Source organism: Salmo salar, chromosome ssa05 (assembly GCF_905237065.1).
Source record: "Salmo salar chromosome ssa05, Ssal_v3.1, whole genome shotgun sequence".
Classification (NCBI taxonomy): Eukaryota; Metazoa; Chordata; class Actinopteri; order Salmoniformes; family Salmonidae; genus Salmo; species Salmo salar.
The window spans coordinates 59,198,537-59,215,114 of NC_059446.1; the positions used below are offsets into that span (position 1 = coordinate 59,198,537).

At 44.6% G+C, this 16,578-nt stretch overlaps 1 protein-coding gene across 12 annotated transcripts in view; it reads right to left on the reverse strand.

Annotated features, from left to right (window-relative positions):
- Nucleotides 1-16,578, reverse strand: part of LOC106605316 (myocyte-specific enhancer factor 2D homolog) — a 72,647-nt gene that overhangs the window by 23,674 nt on the left and 32,395 nt on the right. For 6 of the 12 annotated variants that reach the window (XM_045718439.1, XM_045718438.1, XM_045718443.1 and 3 more), the window contains exons 2-4: nucleotides 14,851-15,223; nucleotides 12,883-13,086; nucleotides 927-1,064 (exon numbers count right to left, since the gene is read on the reverse strand). In XM_045718439.1, the coding sequence (XP_045574395.1) occupies nucleotides 927-1,064; nucleotides 12,883-13,086; nucleotides 14,851-14,904 (396 nt within the window). In that variant the 5' untranslated portion in view covers nucleotides 14,905-15,223. Of the gene's footprint in view, nucleotides 1-926; nucleotides 1,065-1,150; nucleotides 1,286-12,882; nucleotides 13,087-14,850; nucleotides 15,224-16,578 lie in introns of all 12 variants that reach the window. The other 6 variants (XM_045718445.1, XM_045718444.1, XM_045718437.1 and 3 more) reach the window with 3 other exon arrangements.

The window sequence follows — 16,578 nt, forward strand, 5'->3', positions numbered from 1 at the left end:
TGGATAACAAAACCTTTCCAGCAACATTAGTTTTTTTGTTTTAGTGACAATATCCTACATAATACAGATTATGCAATACATTGTAGTACATGTTGTATAATACATTCTAAGAAACCAGGGCTTAAGTCAGGGATAGGTGTGTATATCTCCAGTTCAGCTCATCCTGTGAGCATTAAAGTCCTTCACATTGGCCCGACGGGAACTCGATAGACAAAGTCCCATCCCTCGTGACCAATAGGGAGGCCAGATCAGACAGGAAGCCTGGTTGTAAATTGAGTGCTTCTCATTAAACTGACGTTAATGACATTATTGAGCCCTAGTGGAAAATAATGAATCCTAAAAAAATTGGCACCGGAGAGAGGAATAAAAGAGGCGATAAACCGTGGCAGCGAGCCAATTATAAGGCAGCCCTGGAGAGTGTCTGACTGACACCCTGGAAAATGAGGAACGGCCTATCCGAACCTAGATGGTCCCACTTTATCTGTAAAACTAACGCCCTTGAAAAGCATTCATTTGTACGATTCTTCTCACTCTTCAAAGGGGTGACAACGCATACTGAGATGTATTGCTTTGAATGCGTTATGCTCCGTTTGCTATGGCATCATCATATGTCACTTTTATGTAGTCTTTATGAAATCTGTCAATAGCTTATGAATGACCCCTGAGACCGGTTATGTCATGTTTATGAAGCCTTTACGATTATTTCCTAAATGGTTGGCTGCGACCACTCTCCAATCAGACTGTTGAGCTCCGCGCCCAAACCTCCTTGCCCTTGCCCGGGCACACACGATCAGAGGGGAGGGTGGGAAATGGAGGGGAGTGGGGGGGGGGTGCTCTGTGAGTATTTGGGTTGCTGTCTGCAACCGGATCTGGGTAAAATCCAGTCCGGGTAACACAGCAGTTGCAGTACAGCTCACGGTACTCACTGACAGCCTATAGCTCTGCATCATTTTATCAAACTCCTCGTCAATTTTTTTGTATTTCTCCTCAGTGTGGGGGGTGAGGGAGAAGGGCTCCTCAGGGTCTGGGCTCTCTGAGTCCCGGTGCTCTTTCTTGTTCAGAGCCTTGGTCCGTTTGTTCCCACAACAGAGAGAGAGAGAGGGAGAGAAAGGGAGGTTAGAGAACGTGACGAGAGGACGATGGTACTCACGCCATAGCGCTTGAACAGGATATCCAGGTCCTCGTTCTTGCGGTACTTGTCGTCGTTTAACGGGCTTTGGTCGATGGAGTCGTCGCCGTCCGGCTCGGGACTGTTGCAACCATTAAAGCCTTTCTTTCGCAACGTCTGAAGCGGTTAGAGGAAGAAGAAGCAGAGGAAGGAGGAAAACATTTCATTTTCACACACATTTATGTCAACAACACCCATTATGCAGACTGTACCACCATTTAAATTCTAATAATGACAAAGAAAAGAACAGCAATGGCATTCGAACAAGACCAGTAACATAATTCTGAGCCTCAGATAATATATAACATCGATCCATTCCAGGAAGGTCAACATCTATGACCATCGTTTCGAAGCTAACCACCTTCAAAGGTCTACTCTACATAAATCAACAAAGATGTCTGAAATAAGGAATAATTACTGGACAATGACTAACAATTTAAAACAACACTTTTCTTATGTCGCAAGTATACATACACTTAGGTTGGAGTCATTAAAACTAGTTTTTCAACCACTCCACAAATTTCTTGTTAACAAACTATAGTTTTGGCAAATCGGTTAGGACATCTACTTTGTGCATGACACAAGTAATTTTTCCAACAATTGTTTACAGACAGATGTTTCCACTTATAATTCACTGTATCACAATTTCAGTGGGTCAGAAGTTTACATACACTAAGCTGACTGCCCTTAAACAGCTTGGAAAATTCCAGAAAATTGTGTCATGGCTTTAGAAGCTTCTGATAGGCTAATTGACAACATTTGAGTCAATTGGAGGTGTACCTGTGGATGTATTTCAAGGCCTACCTTCAAACTCAGTGCCTCTTTGCTTGACAACATGGGAAATCAAAAGAAATTAGCCAAGACCTCAAAAAATTGTAGACCTCCACAAGTCTAGTTCATCCTTGGGAGCAATTTCCAAATGCCTGAAGGTATCACGTTCATCTGTACAAACAATAGGACGCAAGTATAAACACCATGGGACCACGCAGCTGTCATACCGCTCAGGAAGGAAACGCGTTCTGTCTCCTAGAGATGAACGTACTTTGGTGCGAAAAGTGCAAATCAATCCCAGAACAGCAGCAAAGGACCTTGTGAAGATGCTGGAGGAAACAGGTACAAAAGTGTCTATATCCACAGTAAAATGAGTCCTATATCGACATAACCTGAAAGGCCGCTCTGCAAGGAAGAAGCCACTGCTCCAAATCCGCCATAAAAAAGCCGGACTACGATTTGCAACTGCACATGGGGACAAAGATCGTACTTTTTGGAGAAATGTCCTCTGGTCTGATGAAACAAAAACAGAACTGTTTGGCCATAATGACCATCGTTATGTTTGGAGGAAAAAGGGGGAGGCTTGCAAGCCGAAGAACACCATCCCAACCGTGAAGCACGGGATGGCAGCATGTTGTGGGGGTGCTTTGCTGCAGTTCACAAAATAAATGGCATCATGAGGAAGGCAAATTATGTGGATATATTGAAGCAACATCTCAAGACATCAGTCAGGAAGTTAAAGTTTGGTCGCAAATGGGTCTTCCAAATGAACAATGACCCCAAGTATACTTCCAAAGTTGTGGCAAAATGGCTTAAGGAGAACAAAGTCAAGGTATTGAAGTGGCCATCACAGAGCCCTGACCTCAATCCTATAGAAAATATGTGGGCAGAATTGAAAAAGCGTGTGCAAGCAAGGAGGCCTACAAACCTGACTCCGTTACACCAGCTCTGTCAGGAGGAATGAGCCAAAATTCACCCAACTTATTGTGGGAAGCTTGTGGAAGGCTACCTGAAACATTTGACCCAAGTTAAACAATTTAAAGGCAATGCTACCAAAAACTAATTGAGTGTATGTAAACTTCTGACCCAGTGGGAATGTGATGAAATAAATAAAAGCTGAAATAAATCATTCTCTCTACTATTATTCTGACATTTCACATTCTTAAAATAAAAAGTGGTGATCCTAACTGACCAAAGACAGGGAATTCTTACTAGGATTAAATGCCAGGAATTGTGAAAAACTGAGTTTAAATGTATTTGGCTAAGATGTATGTAAACTTTCGACTTCAACTGCGCGCACACACACACACACACACACACACACACACACACACACACACACACACACACACACACACACACACACACACACACACACACACACACACACACACACGTTTGGGGCCACTTAGACAAGTCCTTAGAAAGTAAATGTATTGTCTATTAAAATATCAGATTGATCAGAAATAGTGTAGACATTTTAATGTTGTAAATAACTATTGTAGCTGGAAACGTCACATTTTTATAGAATAGCTACATAGGCGTAGAGGCCCATTATCAGAAACCACCACTCCTGTGTTCCAATGCCACATTGTGTTAGCTAATCCAAGTTTATAATTTAAAAAAAGGCTAATTGATCATTAGAAAACCCTTTTACAATTATGTTAGCACAGCTGAAAACTGTTGTTCTGATTAAAGAAGCAATAAACTGGCCTTCTTTAGACTTGTTGAGTATCTGGAGCATCAGCATTTGTGGGTTCGATTACAAGCTGAAAATGGCCAGAAACAAAGAATTTTCTTCTGAAACTCATCAGTCAATTCTTGTTCTGAGAAATGAAGGCTATTCCAAGCAAGAAATTGCCAAGAAACTGAAGATCTTGTACAATGCTGTGTAATACTCCTTTCACAGAACAGCCCAAACTGGCTCTAACCAGAATAGAAAGAGGAGTGGGAGGCCCCGGTGCACAACTGAGCAAGAGGACAAGTACATTAGACGGTTTATTTTGAGAAACAGACGCCTCACAAGTCCTCAACTGGCAGCTTCATTAAAAACACCAGTCTCAATGTCAACAGTGAAGAGGCGACTCCGGGATGCTGGTCTTCTAGGCAGAGTTGCAAAGAAAAAGCTAGATCTCAGACTGGCCAATAAAAAGAAATGATTAAGATGAGAAAAAGAACACAGACACTGGACAGAGGAACTCTGCCTAGAAGGCCAGCATCCCGGAGTCGCCTCTTCACTGTTGACGTTGAGACTGGTGTTTTGTGTGTGTTTTATGGGAAGATAGCCCTATTTGTCACAAAAAACATCAAGCGCTATGATGAAACTAGCTCTCATGAGGACCGCCAGAGGAAAGGAAGACCAAGAGTTACCTCTGCTGCAGAGGACAAGTTCATTAGAGTTACCAGCCTCAGAAATCGGCAATTAACTGCACCTCAGATTGCAGCCCAAATAAATGCTTCACAGAGTTCAAGTAACAGACACATCAGCATCAACTGTTCAGAGTTGGCCGTTCATGGAAAAATGTCTGCAAAGAAACCACTACTAAATGACACCAATAATAAGAAGAGACTTGCTTGGGCCAAGAAACACAAGCAATGGACATTAGACCAGTGGATGTCTGTCCTTTGGTCTGATGAGTCCAAATTTGAGATTTTTGGTGTCTTTGTGAGACGCAGAGTAGGTGAACGGATGATCTCCGCATGTGTGGTTCCCACCGTGAAGCAGGGAGGTGGTGGTGTGGGGGTGCTTTGCTGGTGACACTGTCAGTGATTTATTTAGAATTCAAGGCACACTTAACCAGCATGGCTACCACAGCATTCTGCAGTGTTACACCATCCCATCTGGTTTGCGCTTAGCGGGTCTATCACTTGTTTTTCAACAGGACAATGACCCAAAACACACCTCCAGGCTGTATAAGGGCTACTTGACCAAGAAGGAGAGTGATGGCGAGCTGCATCAGATGACCTGGCCTCCACAATCACCCAACCTCAACCCAATTGAGATGGTTTGGGGACCTCAGAGTGAAGGAAAACAAATACTCAGCATGTTTGGGAACTCCTTCAAGACTGTGGGAAAAGCATTCCAGGTGACTACCTCATGAAGCTGGTTGAGAGAATGCCAAGAGTGTGCAAAGCTGTCATCAAGGCAAAAGGTGGCTACTTTGAAGAATCTAAAATCTAAAATATATTTTGATTTGTTTAACACTTTCTTGGTATGTTATTTCATAGTTTTGATGTCTTCACTATTATTCTACAATGTAGAAAATAGTAAAAATAGAGAAAAACCCTGGAATGAGTAGGTGTGTCCAAACTTTTGGCTGGTACTGTATATATTTTATTGTCACATACACCGGATAGATGTAGGGTCAGCCGTAGTAGTACGGCGCTCCTGGAGCAAATTAAGGTTAAGTGCCTTGTCTAAGGGCACATCAACATGTTTTTTCATCTGCCGGCTCGGATATTCGAGCACCTCTAAATTGGTGTGAAGCGTCACGCCAACAAAAGCCATTGAGCAAAGGTAAAGGGTAGGGGGTGAAACGGAAGCACACCGTGGTGGTGGAAGCACACCACCAGCCACAGAGCTAGAGCAGTCAGGCCATTTCAGCTCTAATGCACAGTGGAAAGGGTCTTGTTTTGACATTATTCTGGAAACAAGCTTTACTGTAAGTAGCTTTGCCAGTGGGATCTGGACCAAACAGCAAACCAGATCCCCGACACTAGCAAAATGGATTCTAACCTAGAGTGTGGCAAATTCTTCTACACGACAGATGTACTATTAAGTTCTATTGTATATGGAAAAGGGGAATGTGATTTTAAGTAAAGCAACATAAATAAATGGGTATCTACAGTATTGTGTGGCAGAGAGATGACTGTATTATCTGCCATACAGTGAGTGCTGCCTGATGGAGATTTGATTAGTAGATAAGTGGATGTTCTCTAGGACACCCACTAGGGACGATCACTGTTCTCTGTGTAGTGAGGATGACTCAATACCATGAAATTCAATGCCAAGCTGAGAGGCAGAGAGAATAAAAGACGTAAAAAGACTAACGCAGTCATTAGCTACCAAACTGTGAAGTTAAATCCAGGTTTACTGAGCTAAACCCCCCAATACAGATCAAATTCACTTTAAATGTGATGCCAATACTATTATCCATAATGTAAAGTATGATATCCAAAATATATAGTACATATTATATCCATATTATTACACACATTATGAAATCCATTCCACATTCCACCCACATGGAGATGATTCTTCCATCGGTACCCGATTTCTCTGTTCAGGCATATCAATTCAAATCAGTGCAGTGATCAAATTAGACACTAGAACTTCCTGACACTGTTCAGCCACCATACTGTTTATTCTGCACTGTTCATGGAAAACATGATCCTTGTGTGTCTGTGCTGACCTAAAAAGCTAAAAACTGACAATGACAACATGTGACAAAAGTCTGTGCGGGGGACGTGGTAGTCATGGACATATGCAGCCGACTGTCAACAAGAACAAAAATCGCTAAATACAAAACTGCCCTGACAATAGGACCTGGCAGTCCTATATAATGGCGCACACACACACACACACACACACACACACACACACACACACACACACACACACACACACACACACACACACACACACACACACACACCGGTCAGCTGATCAGCTTGTCTCAGTCAGCTCCATCTGTTCACCGGTCCCTCCGCACCTCTCCCCCACTGGCACAATCTTTCAAGTGCTGCCCTCTATTGTGTTGCCAGGGTAAGATTCCCCTGTAGAGCAGCACACAGTGACTGGCTGGGCTGTGAGCTTCCCTGCCCCTCCCCCTCTGGCACTCTCGTCCTATCTCCTGCTCTCCCTCGCTCTCTCTTTCATTCTCTCGCGGTCGCTTGGTCCTCGTCTCCCTCTCCAGCTGTATCTCTTGCTTTCCTTCACCTTTCACCCTCTTCTCTTCCACTCTATCCATTTATATTCATTTCTCTTTCTCCATCTTTCTCCCTCTCAGGATCTCATAATCGATCCATACAGTCCTCTCACGTCAGCCTCCTATTCTCCCACATGTTCTCCTTTGCTGCTCTCCTTATTCCTCTTATCCGGCCTTCACTTTTCCTCCATCTCCTGTCTATCCATCTCTCTCCTCACCCGTCTTCTTTTTACCTGCTCTCCCTCTGTTGACCTATTCCCACAGCTTCCCATCCTACTTTTTTTGCTCTCAAAATGCCATCCATCTCTCCTTTTCTCCAATTCTACCTCCTCTCGCTCTTTAGAATGGAAGTATGTGTTGAGCAGTGCGGGCCGGGGCCCTTGTCCACAATGGCAGAATGTAATGTCACGTCCCATTTGCAGTTGCCCGCATTCAGGTACATGGTGCCCCCCAGGACATCCTGATGGAGCACAACTAAAGCCTCTGCTTACTACACTACTGGGCTGCCAAAGAACACATCACTAACGTGCATCGGGGAAACTGAGTGGCCATAGCGGCTCTGTCAGGCTTTATCCTCCCCATTCATTCGACAGTAGCACATCCCTGAAGAATGTATCCCACCACTACCACAATGGCCAGCAGTGGGTGTTATTACTTATACATGTGGTTAATGGACCCCTCTATCACACCATCTCAGGAGGAGATGGCTTGCTTCCTCACAGAGTACAGAGGTAGCGCACCATGCCCTCATTGGATATGGATGGCCTGGAATCTGCCGGATGTCAGATAACAGCTCATAGGATGACAGTGTACTTATGCCTATGAGGAGGACCATATGATCTGTATCACAGGCCTAGCAATCGCATCCTGTTGCATTTAACAGTGTAAAATGGGCATAATGCTGCATAAGCTCTTTAACATATTGAGATTCATTTTAACTCAGGCATCAAATCACACTATTTATTTAGCTTGCCGTGATGAATAAATAAATGTGGTTTTCATTTGCTCTTAAATAATCAACCCTGCTACATTAATGTTCCTGACAGTAACAACAACAAACATGATGCAGACTAAGTGCCTGTTTAACAAAAACCAAAAACTGAATCTGATTTGATCCCATTTACCATCACACCCTGGTGCATCATCATTAAACCAATTACCGTCTCCATGGCGATCATGGTGCATCATGTGACCTTTGGAGGCCACGTGATAAGGAGAAGCCCCCATTGACCCTGTCCTGCCCTGATTAGGATACGACAGGTCTTAGGGGACATCCCAGGAATTTGGTTGACATGGCAAAATGGGATTAGTCCCGAGGTAGGGAGCATCGCCAGGGCAACAGAGGGAGGCCCGCCTCCTAAGGAACCATCAGCGTTGTGATAGGACAGTTCCGAAGGGCCCTGGCCCCTACCCAGAACCCCTTTTGGTGGTGAGCCTCCATATTGGAAAGTGATGGGCAATTATATGTTCTAATTGGAATCAATTACTTAGGGGGAATCTTGTCAAGTGCTGTTTTGTGGCGCGTGTCGTGAGGAGCTCCTCTCACCGTGACCTTGAATCGGGGAAGTGACAAAGTCTTTAAGCCATGCTGTGGTAAGATCTTCCTCTTTGAGCTGTTTAAGAAAAAAGGCATTCCCTCTTCTTCCTCTCCATGGCTATTCATCTCCCTCATCCTTCAGAGCTCATTCTCCCTCGCTTTTCCTTCCCTCGGCCCTGATTGGGATCTGCAGTCAAGCGGATTAACACGTTCTGGCAGGAGAGGCAGGCTGCCCACACACACACACACACACACACACAACACGTGCAGCACAGAGAGAAGCCGTGTGTGTACATATGCATCACCTCCCAGCTGTGTACTAGAGTGAAGGAATGCCCAACTGTGTGAAGAATATTGAGTGTGAGTGTGAGTGTGTGTGTGTGTACGTACAGTACCAATCAAAAGTTTGGACACACCTACTCGTTTGTTTTTGTCTTTATTTTTACTATTTTCTACATTGTAGAATAATAGTGAAGACATCAAAAATATGAAATAACACATATGGAATCATGTAGTAACCCCAAAAACGTTGAACAAATCTAAATATATTTGAGATTCTTCAAAGCAGCCACCCTTTGCCTTGATGACAGCTTTGCACACACTTGGCATTCTCTCAACCAGCTTCACCTGGAATGCTTTTCCAACAGTCTTGAAGGAGTTCCCACATATGCTGAGCACTTGTTGGCTGCTTTTCCTTCACTCTGAGGTCCCCAAACCATCTCAATTGGGTTGAGGTCGGGTGATTGTGGAGGCCAGGTCATCTGATGCAGCACTCAATCACTCTCCTTCTTGGTCAAATAGCCCTTACACAGCCTGGAGGTGTGTTTTGGGTCATTGTCCTGTTGAAAAACAAATGATAGTCCCACTAAGCGCAAACCAGATGGGATGGCGTATCGCTGCAGAATACTGTGGTAGCCATGCTGTTTAAGAGTGCCTTGAATTCTGAATAAATCACCAACAGTGTCACCAGCAAAGCACCCTCACACCATCACACCCCCTCGTCCATGTTTCACGGTGGGAACCACACATGCGGAGATCATCTGTTCACCTACTCTGCGTCTCACAGCGATTGGAACCAAAAATCTCCAATTTGGACTCATCAAACCAAAGGACAGATTTCCACCGGTCTAATGTCCATTGCTCGTGTTTCTTGGCCCAAGCAAGTCTCTTCTTCTTATTGGTGTCCTTTAGTAGTGGTTTCTTTGCAGCAATTTGACCATGAAGGCCTGATTCACGCAGTCTCCTCTGAACAGCGGATGTTGAGATGTGTCTGTTACTTGAACTCTGTGAAGCATTTATTTGGGCTGCAATCTGAGGTGTAGTTAATAACCGATTTCTGAGTCTGGTAATGCTAATGAACTTGTCCTCTGCAGCAGAGGTAACTGTTGGTCTTCCTTCCTCTGGCGGTCCTCATGAGAGCCAGTTTCTTCACCGTTTCTTCATAGTTTTTGCAACTGCACTTGAAGAAAAGTTCAACGTTTTTTAAATGTTCTAGATTGACTGAACCTCATGTTTTAAAGTAATGATGGACTGTCATTTCTCTTTGCTTATTTGAGCTGTTCTTGCCATAATATATGCTTGGTCTTTTACCAAATAGGGCTATCTTCTGTATACCACCCCTACCTTGTCACAACAACTGATTGGCTCAAACGCATTAAAAAGGAAAGAAATTCCACAAATGACCTTTAAACAAGGCACACCTGTTAATTGAAATGCATTCCAGGTGACTACCTCGTGAAGCTGGTTGAGAGAATGACAAGAGTGTGCAAAGCCGTCATCAAGGCAAAGGGTGGATACTTTGAAGAATCTAAATATAAATTTGGTTTGTTTAACACTTTTTTGGTTACTACATGATTCCATATGTGTTTTTCATAGTTTTGATGCCTTCACTATTATTCTACAATGTAGAAAATAGTAAAAATAAAGAAAAACCCTTGAATGAGTAGATGTGTCCAAACCTTTGACTGGTACTGTATGTATACACATTTCAGTGTTATTAGTATAAGTGCTTTTGAGCATTGGGTCTGTATATTTATGTGTATGTATATTAATGTACTCTGTGTGTATGTGTGTGTGCGCGCGTAGGGTACATAGTAAGCATAACGTATGACTAAGTGTGTGTGCGCATGACTGCATCAAACTCCATAATTCATACACCAAAGCACTTGCTTGGAGGGACCTGGGGAGGCAGAGCGGCAAATGGACACATTTTGTGCCTATCTGCTCAACCCCTCGCTCAACCCCTCTCCTCTTTCTCCTCCTCTTTTCCTGCTCACCCGTGCCAAACGATTCATCTAAACTCTGCCCCTCTCCCTCACTACACAGTACAGATCAAACTAAACAAGCTAGAAGGAGCCTCTCGGTCTGAGGAATGGCAGTAGAACAGTGGTTTGCCTCTGGGCCTGAGGCTTGCTGAAGGAGATGGAGATGCATGGGGGAACCCTCATATGGATTCAGGCAGTGACACACTCCTGCACTGAGACTCTCATCTGGCCTGAATATTGTGAGGCATTCTCACGGACCATTGCAGAGTGGGCGCATGCACACAAACATGAAGGCTTACAACACAAATACAGGCAGACATACACACATTAGGAGGCACACACACACACACACACACACACAGCCAGTGGAGCTTAAGCTAATGTGGCCCAGAGCGGCCCAAAGCCCTGCCACAGCACACTAGCACACACACTTAAGAGCCATCTGCAACTGGAGCTCCATGTAGCTCTCCCACTGAAAGCCCTCACCTTTTCCATCCACAGAGACAGACAGAGAGAGAGAGAGAAAGAGACCGAGACCGAGAGAGACTAACACTCAGAATGCCATCTCAGTTATTCCACGTGGTAATGGACAGCTGCAGCGGCTGTACCAAGTATTTCATGATCCAGTGACATGGTCTTCATAGAGCGAAAAAACTTCACTTCATATGAATTATAAGTGGTAAGTTAATATTTAAATAGCCAGTTAAAATGTATCTGCCCATTTGTTATGAATCCATGAGGAAACCTTTGTGTATGAAAGGGTCAAGGCAGATAAATTATACCGCACATGTTGGTGAAAAAAAGATATCACTTGAGCGAATGAGCTCTCAATGTAACCTCATTCACATTCCCTATCTAGAAACTAATCTCTACGCTCCACCTCCTTCGTGCAACCCTCCATTTTGTGACAGTGTGGTTCCAGGGGGACCGGAGGCTTTTTGTTGGAGTGGCCTTGGAGCCCCGGCCAAGGCCAGGGGGTGGTGACAGCAGGTCCAGCTGTCCCTACCTCTGCCCTCCCTCCATGATCCCAGGCACCAGGCAGCCGGCCAGGCCTGGATGGAAGGATGGATACTGGAACAGGCCCCACACGAGCCTGTAATCTGGCCACAGCACACTGGTGTACATGCATAGGGGCGGCCATGCAAGGCTAACTGCCCTCACCGTCTCTCCATCTCTCTTGATCCGTCTACTTCTCTCTCTGAAGGTAATGTCATGGACGTTACTGTAGCTGCCCTCTCACTAGACATTTGCTTTAAGAGGAATTAATGATGAAGGCTTATAGCTTGTGTTTATATGCATCTACTCTGGCTATGACACACACAACATCCAAACAACTCTGGATTCAACCAAGGGTTCAACAGAGAAAAGCACAAGAAACTAAAAGAAGAAAAGAGAAAGAAGAAAACACCCCTTTCTCCTGCTACATAAATAAAGACCTGATGGAGCTGATGGCTCAGGATTGAAAGCGCTCATCCAGACCAGAGTGGTGGTAGTCAAAAATAAAACAGCTCTTGATATCAAGAAAACATAACACCAGGTCACATGGGCCTGTTATCAAACATAAATCATGAACACGCTAGAAATGTTGCCTACTTAATTTACCAACAAAATAAAATAATCATCAGTTTATTGGCAAACCCTAAAATAAAGTGTTATCAAATCTAAACGACCTTCAAAACGAGCATATTAATGACCATACTGCGACCAAATTACAACCACGGTTGTAAAAACAAAATTAAAACACAGCGAGCCGTTTCATTACCGTCTCTCCTCCATGGCACTGTACTGAAACGTCGTATTGTAACACCTCTCCCCTCCCCCACTACTTCAGAACACACAACCACACTCAGTTCACCCTCTCTTGCAGGGAACTACACAGTAACACATCTCCCCCACTACTTCAGAACACACAACCACACTCAGTTCACCCTCTGCTGCAGGGAACTACACAGTAACACATCTCCCCCACTACTTCAGAACACACAACCACCCTGTTCACCCTCTCCTGCAGGGAACTACACAGTAACACATCTCCCCCACTACTTCAGAACACACAACCACCCTGTTCACCCTCTCCTGCAGGGAACTACACAGTAACACATCTCCCCCACTACTTCAGAACACACAACCACTCAGTTCACCCTCTGCTGCAGGGAATTACACAGTAACACCCCCCCTTCCTCTCTCCCTCCTCCTCGCTCCCTCCTTCATTACCTCCATGATGTCGACGTTGGTACGGCTCTCGTGGGGCTCGTTGTACTCGGTGTATTTGAGCAGGACCTTGTCCATGTCGGTGCTGGCGTACTGGAACAGCTTGTTGGAGTGGTTGAAGATGATGAGGGCGATCTCACAGTCGCACAGCACGCTCAGCTCATACGCCTTCTTCATCAGGCCAAACTTCCTCTTGGTGAACGTCACCTGTCAGGGGAGGGATGGTGTGGGTATATTAGAGGGTGGTAGAGAAGGGACGTTGTAGAGAAGGGGGGGGGATTGGCAGGTGATATTGGGAAGGGAAGGGGAATATTTGGCATAGAAGGAAAGAGGAAGAGCAATAACATTAGCGATACTGTAAACGTAATAAAAGTGGGAGGGAATATTTGAATAACAGTAAATAAATAACAGTCTCTTAGAGAACAGACTATGTGTGAACAAACAACACATTACAGACAGCTAATTAAAGGTGACAACAGGGATGAGGCCCTGCAGTGTGTTGTGGTTCTGTTTAATACCACTCCCTTGGTTTTGAGGCATTTATGCAATGGGGGATTTGAGTTTGTTTGTTTTGCTGTAGACAGGATCAGAGAGGAGCACGAGGAAGCAGACGCACGGAAAGGAACCACACAGGCAGATTCTACAGCTGCCACGTGAGACCTTCAATTGCTCGCTCTCTCCATCTCCCCTCTCCCTCTATAATTGCTTGAGCGCCCCCATGTTACACTGATGCCTCTCTGTGGGGCAGGAGCCAGCTTGTGCTCTCTCCTTGTCCTCCCCACGGTCTCCGTCTCCCTCTCTCACTGTCTCCGTCTCTCTCATTTCCTCGCCCTCATTTTCTTTTCTCTCCCTCCTTTTCCTCTCTGCGTCGTTCTTGCTCACTCATTACTTCCCGCTGCCACAAATAAAATTATATCGGGGTCGTATCCATGGGCAACCGCCTACCACCCCCTCCCTCAAACCCCATCACACACACACACACACACACACACACACACACACACACACACACACACACACAACAAACAAGGGGAAGAAAGTTCAGCGAGGACAATGGCAAGCCAGGCTCACAGAGCTGATAAACAATACTATTGCAATGACTCTCATAACCAATTATAAGACGGTTTATCACGAAGAGAAATTCTCTGATTTGTCGGAGGCGTGAGGTACACCGAGTCTTCGACAATAATTAGTCTTGATCCTTCCTTCGACATGAATGCCAGGATAAACAAGCTGAACATAATTGACATTAAGAATAGAATTGCAAGTAACCAATGGCAACGAACGACAGAACAAGACATCCGCCATGAGACATGGCCGTGTCCTAACGAGCGTGGTTGTGTGGCGAGGAGAGGAGGAAGCCACAGTGACAACCACAACCTCCCCAGCTGCTCTACTTTCTGCACCTGCAATGTTTCAGAAGTGTTCATGGTCTCCGTAGCATTCGGCGTTCAGTTAATAATCCATTACTATGTAAAGTATTTGTGGTTCTCACGCTCTCTTTTCACAACATGCTGTTGAATTTCGGTCAGAGTCTATCTATAGCCTTGGGGACGGGACCAATCCATTCGTGCTATTGACAGTATCTTATAATCAACATCTAGCAGGATGATGGTTCACCAATATTTCTGTCAACTTTTGACGAATCAACATAATGCTTGAATGCCTGAAGCATTTTGAGTCTCTGTGTGTGCTGCTCTATGAAAATGGGCACCTTTAAAGATTAACAAGGAGAAACTTAAGATGATTGTAGGACCTCGGGCCACCGAGTGTCTAAAACACTCAGGTTTTACTCAGCCAGGGACATTTTGGGGATGGCAGACGCATCACATCCATTACTCAATAAGCTCAATGAACCAAAGCCCATTAACCAGTTGACTCATTTTAGAAGGATCATTTAGCCTTTCATCGTCTTGGAAAAATACCATGATAGAGTTCTAACATCCAAATAAACATTATGCACAGACACACCTGTCTGTTCCGTTCGTCTGTAATCCTCTGTATTTGGATCTTTTTCCTTCCCATGGTTCCGGTCTGGCGGTGGGAGGGGTAGGGGGCGTGGCGGGATCAGAGGGCACGGCTGTCCTGTGGAGGTGGTTGGTGGGCACTGTTGACGACTAGGCGCTTGGCTGTCGCACTCTTTCTTGTACACACTCTATCTCCCGCCGCTCCACCTGTCTGAGGCGGCTAGTCTAGGAGCTCTTATCCCTGCAGGAAATAACGAAGAAGAAAGAATGGGGCCACGTGGCGGGGCCTTCAGATCATGGTCTGTATAGCAGGCAGGTCATCCACTGGTCCTCTGAATTAGGATCCTCTTCCCCTCTTTACTGCAGGTGTGTTACTCCTGGAAAATAGAGAGCATCGGATCAGTATGATATTCAGGAGAGGTATCATTCATGTATCATTCCTGCCGAACGTCCTTTAGAATCAACAATTGTCTTAGCCTTTTAACCTCCACAGTACTCAACAGAGAAACCAAAGCGATGCATTTAAGTCAGGGTTCCTTTCGGACAAATTAGAAGCACGCTTCGAAAGAGCAGCCGCAGCAGTGGGGGGAACTGAAGGATGGGGGAACCCTTCTCTTGGGGTTAGTGTTTCCATGGGGGCAAGTGAGCCTGGCGCGCTGCGGAGTGGGAGCCCCTCAGGGGGGCCACGGGGAGACTGTGCTGTGTCAGCTTTATTAGAGGCATCACCGACACATAACTGATCTGTTGGTTGCCTGCAGCAACTCGCTGCCTGCTCGACCTGACATGCTGCATGCGATTCCCAATCGAAGGCAGAGCCCGGCCCTATGGCCCAGTGAGGCTGCTCGCCACGAGTGGGCGGGACGCTAGTGCTCAGAGCTTCTGTTGCGTTTCGCAGTAGGCTCTTGGATTCAGTCACTGAACAAGTAATGTTATCATTACCACTAGGTTTTGTCATCTAAACTCTGGTAATTTGGCACAGTTCCATGATAGATAACACTCTGTGTCCCTTTAATATACATCCACATCTACATTTACGTCATTTAGCAGATGCTCTTACCCAGAGCGACTTACAAATTGGTGCATTCACCTTAAGGAAAAGGACTGTATTTAAAAATATTTAATTGAAGACAGAAAAGTCAAGGTCCAATCCGCAGTTGAAAAAATAACAAAGCCGCCACCCCATCTCTGTTTTGGTAAAAAGTTGAGGGATGGGATTGGATAAATGTAACCACTCTCAAATTCATAGAAAGAGCTATGGACCGACCATCTGTAATAAATCAAAATTATCGTTTTAACCATGTTGAGGCTATACAGTGTTTTATTACATTTATAATGTTTACAAACATTGGAGTAAAAACAAGCTTATATTTTGGGTTCTGATGGGGTGTGACAGTTGAACTAAGCTCATGAGGCATTTCTAAAGTTATATTATTTTAACAATCCATATATATATATATATATATATATATATCATTCAGTAAATATCATGAATTTAATTCGTTCAAAAGTGGGTGTAGCAACTGCAGATTGCCCCTTTAACTAAACAGGGATTTATTTTTTATTTTTTTTGCAATGTATAGCAATTTGTAACAACAAAAAGAGAGAGGGCAAATGAGAGAGAACAGAGTACATGTGTGCATATAAATTCATGAATGAATGAACGAGCAGACCGCAACCCAGGAATGGCAACAGAGGCATGGACCATTTTAATTAAGCCCCACTACTACTACTA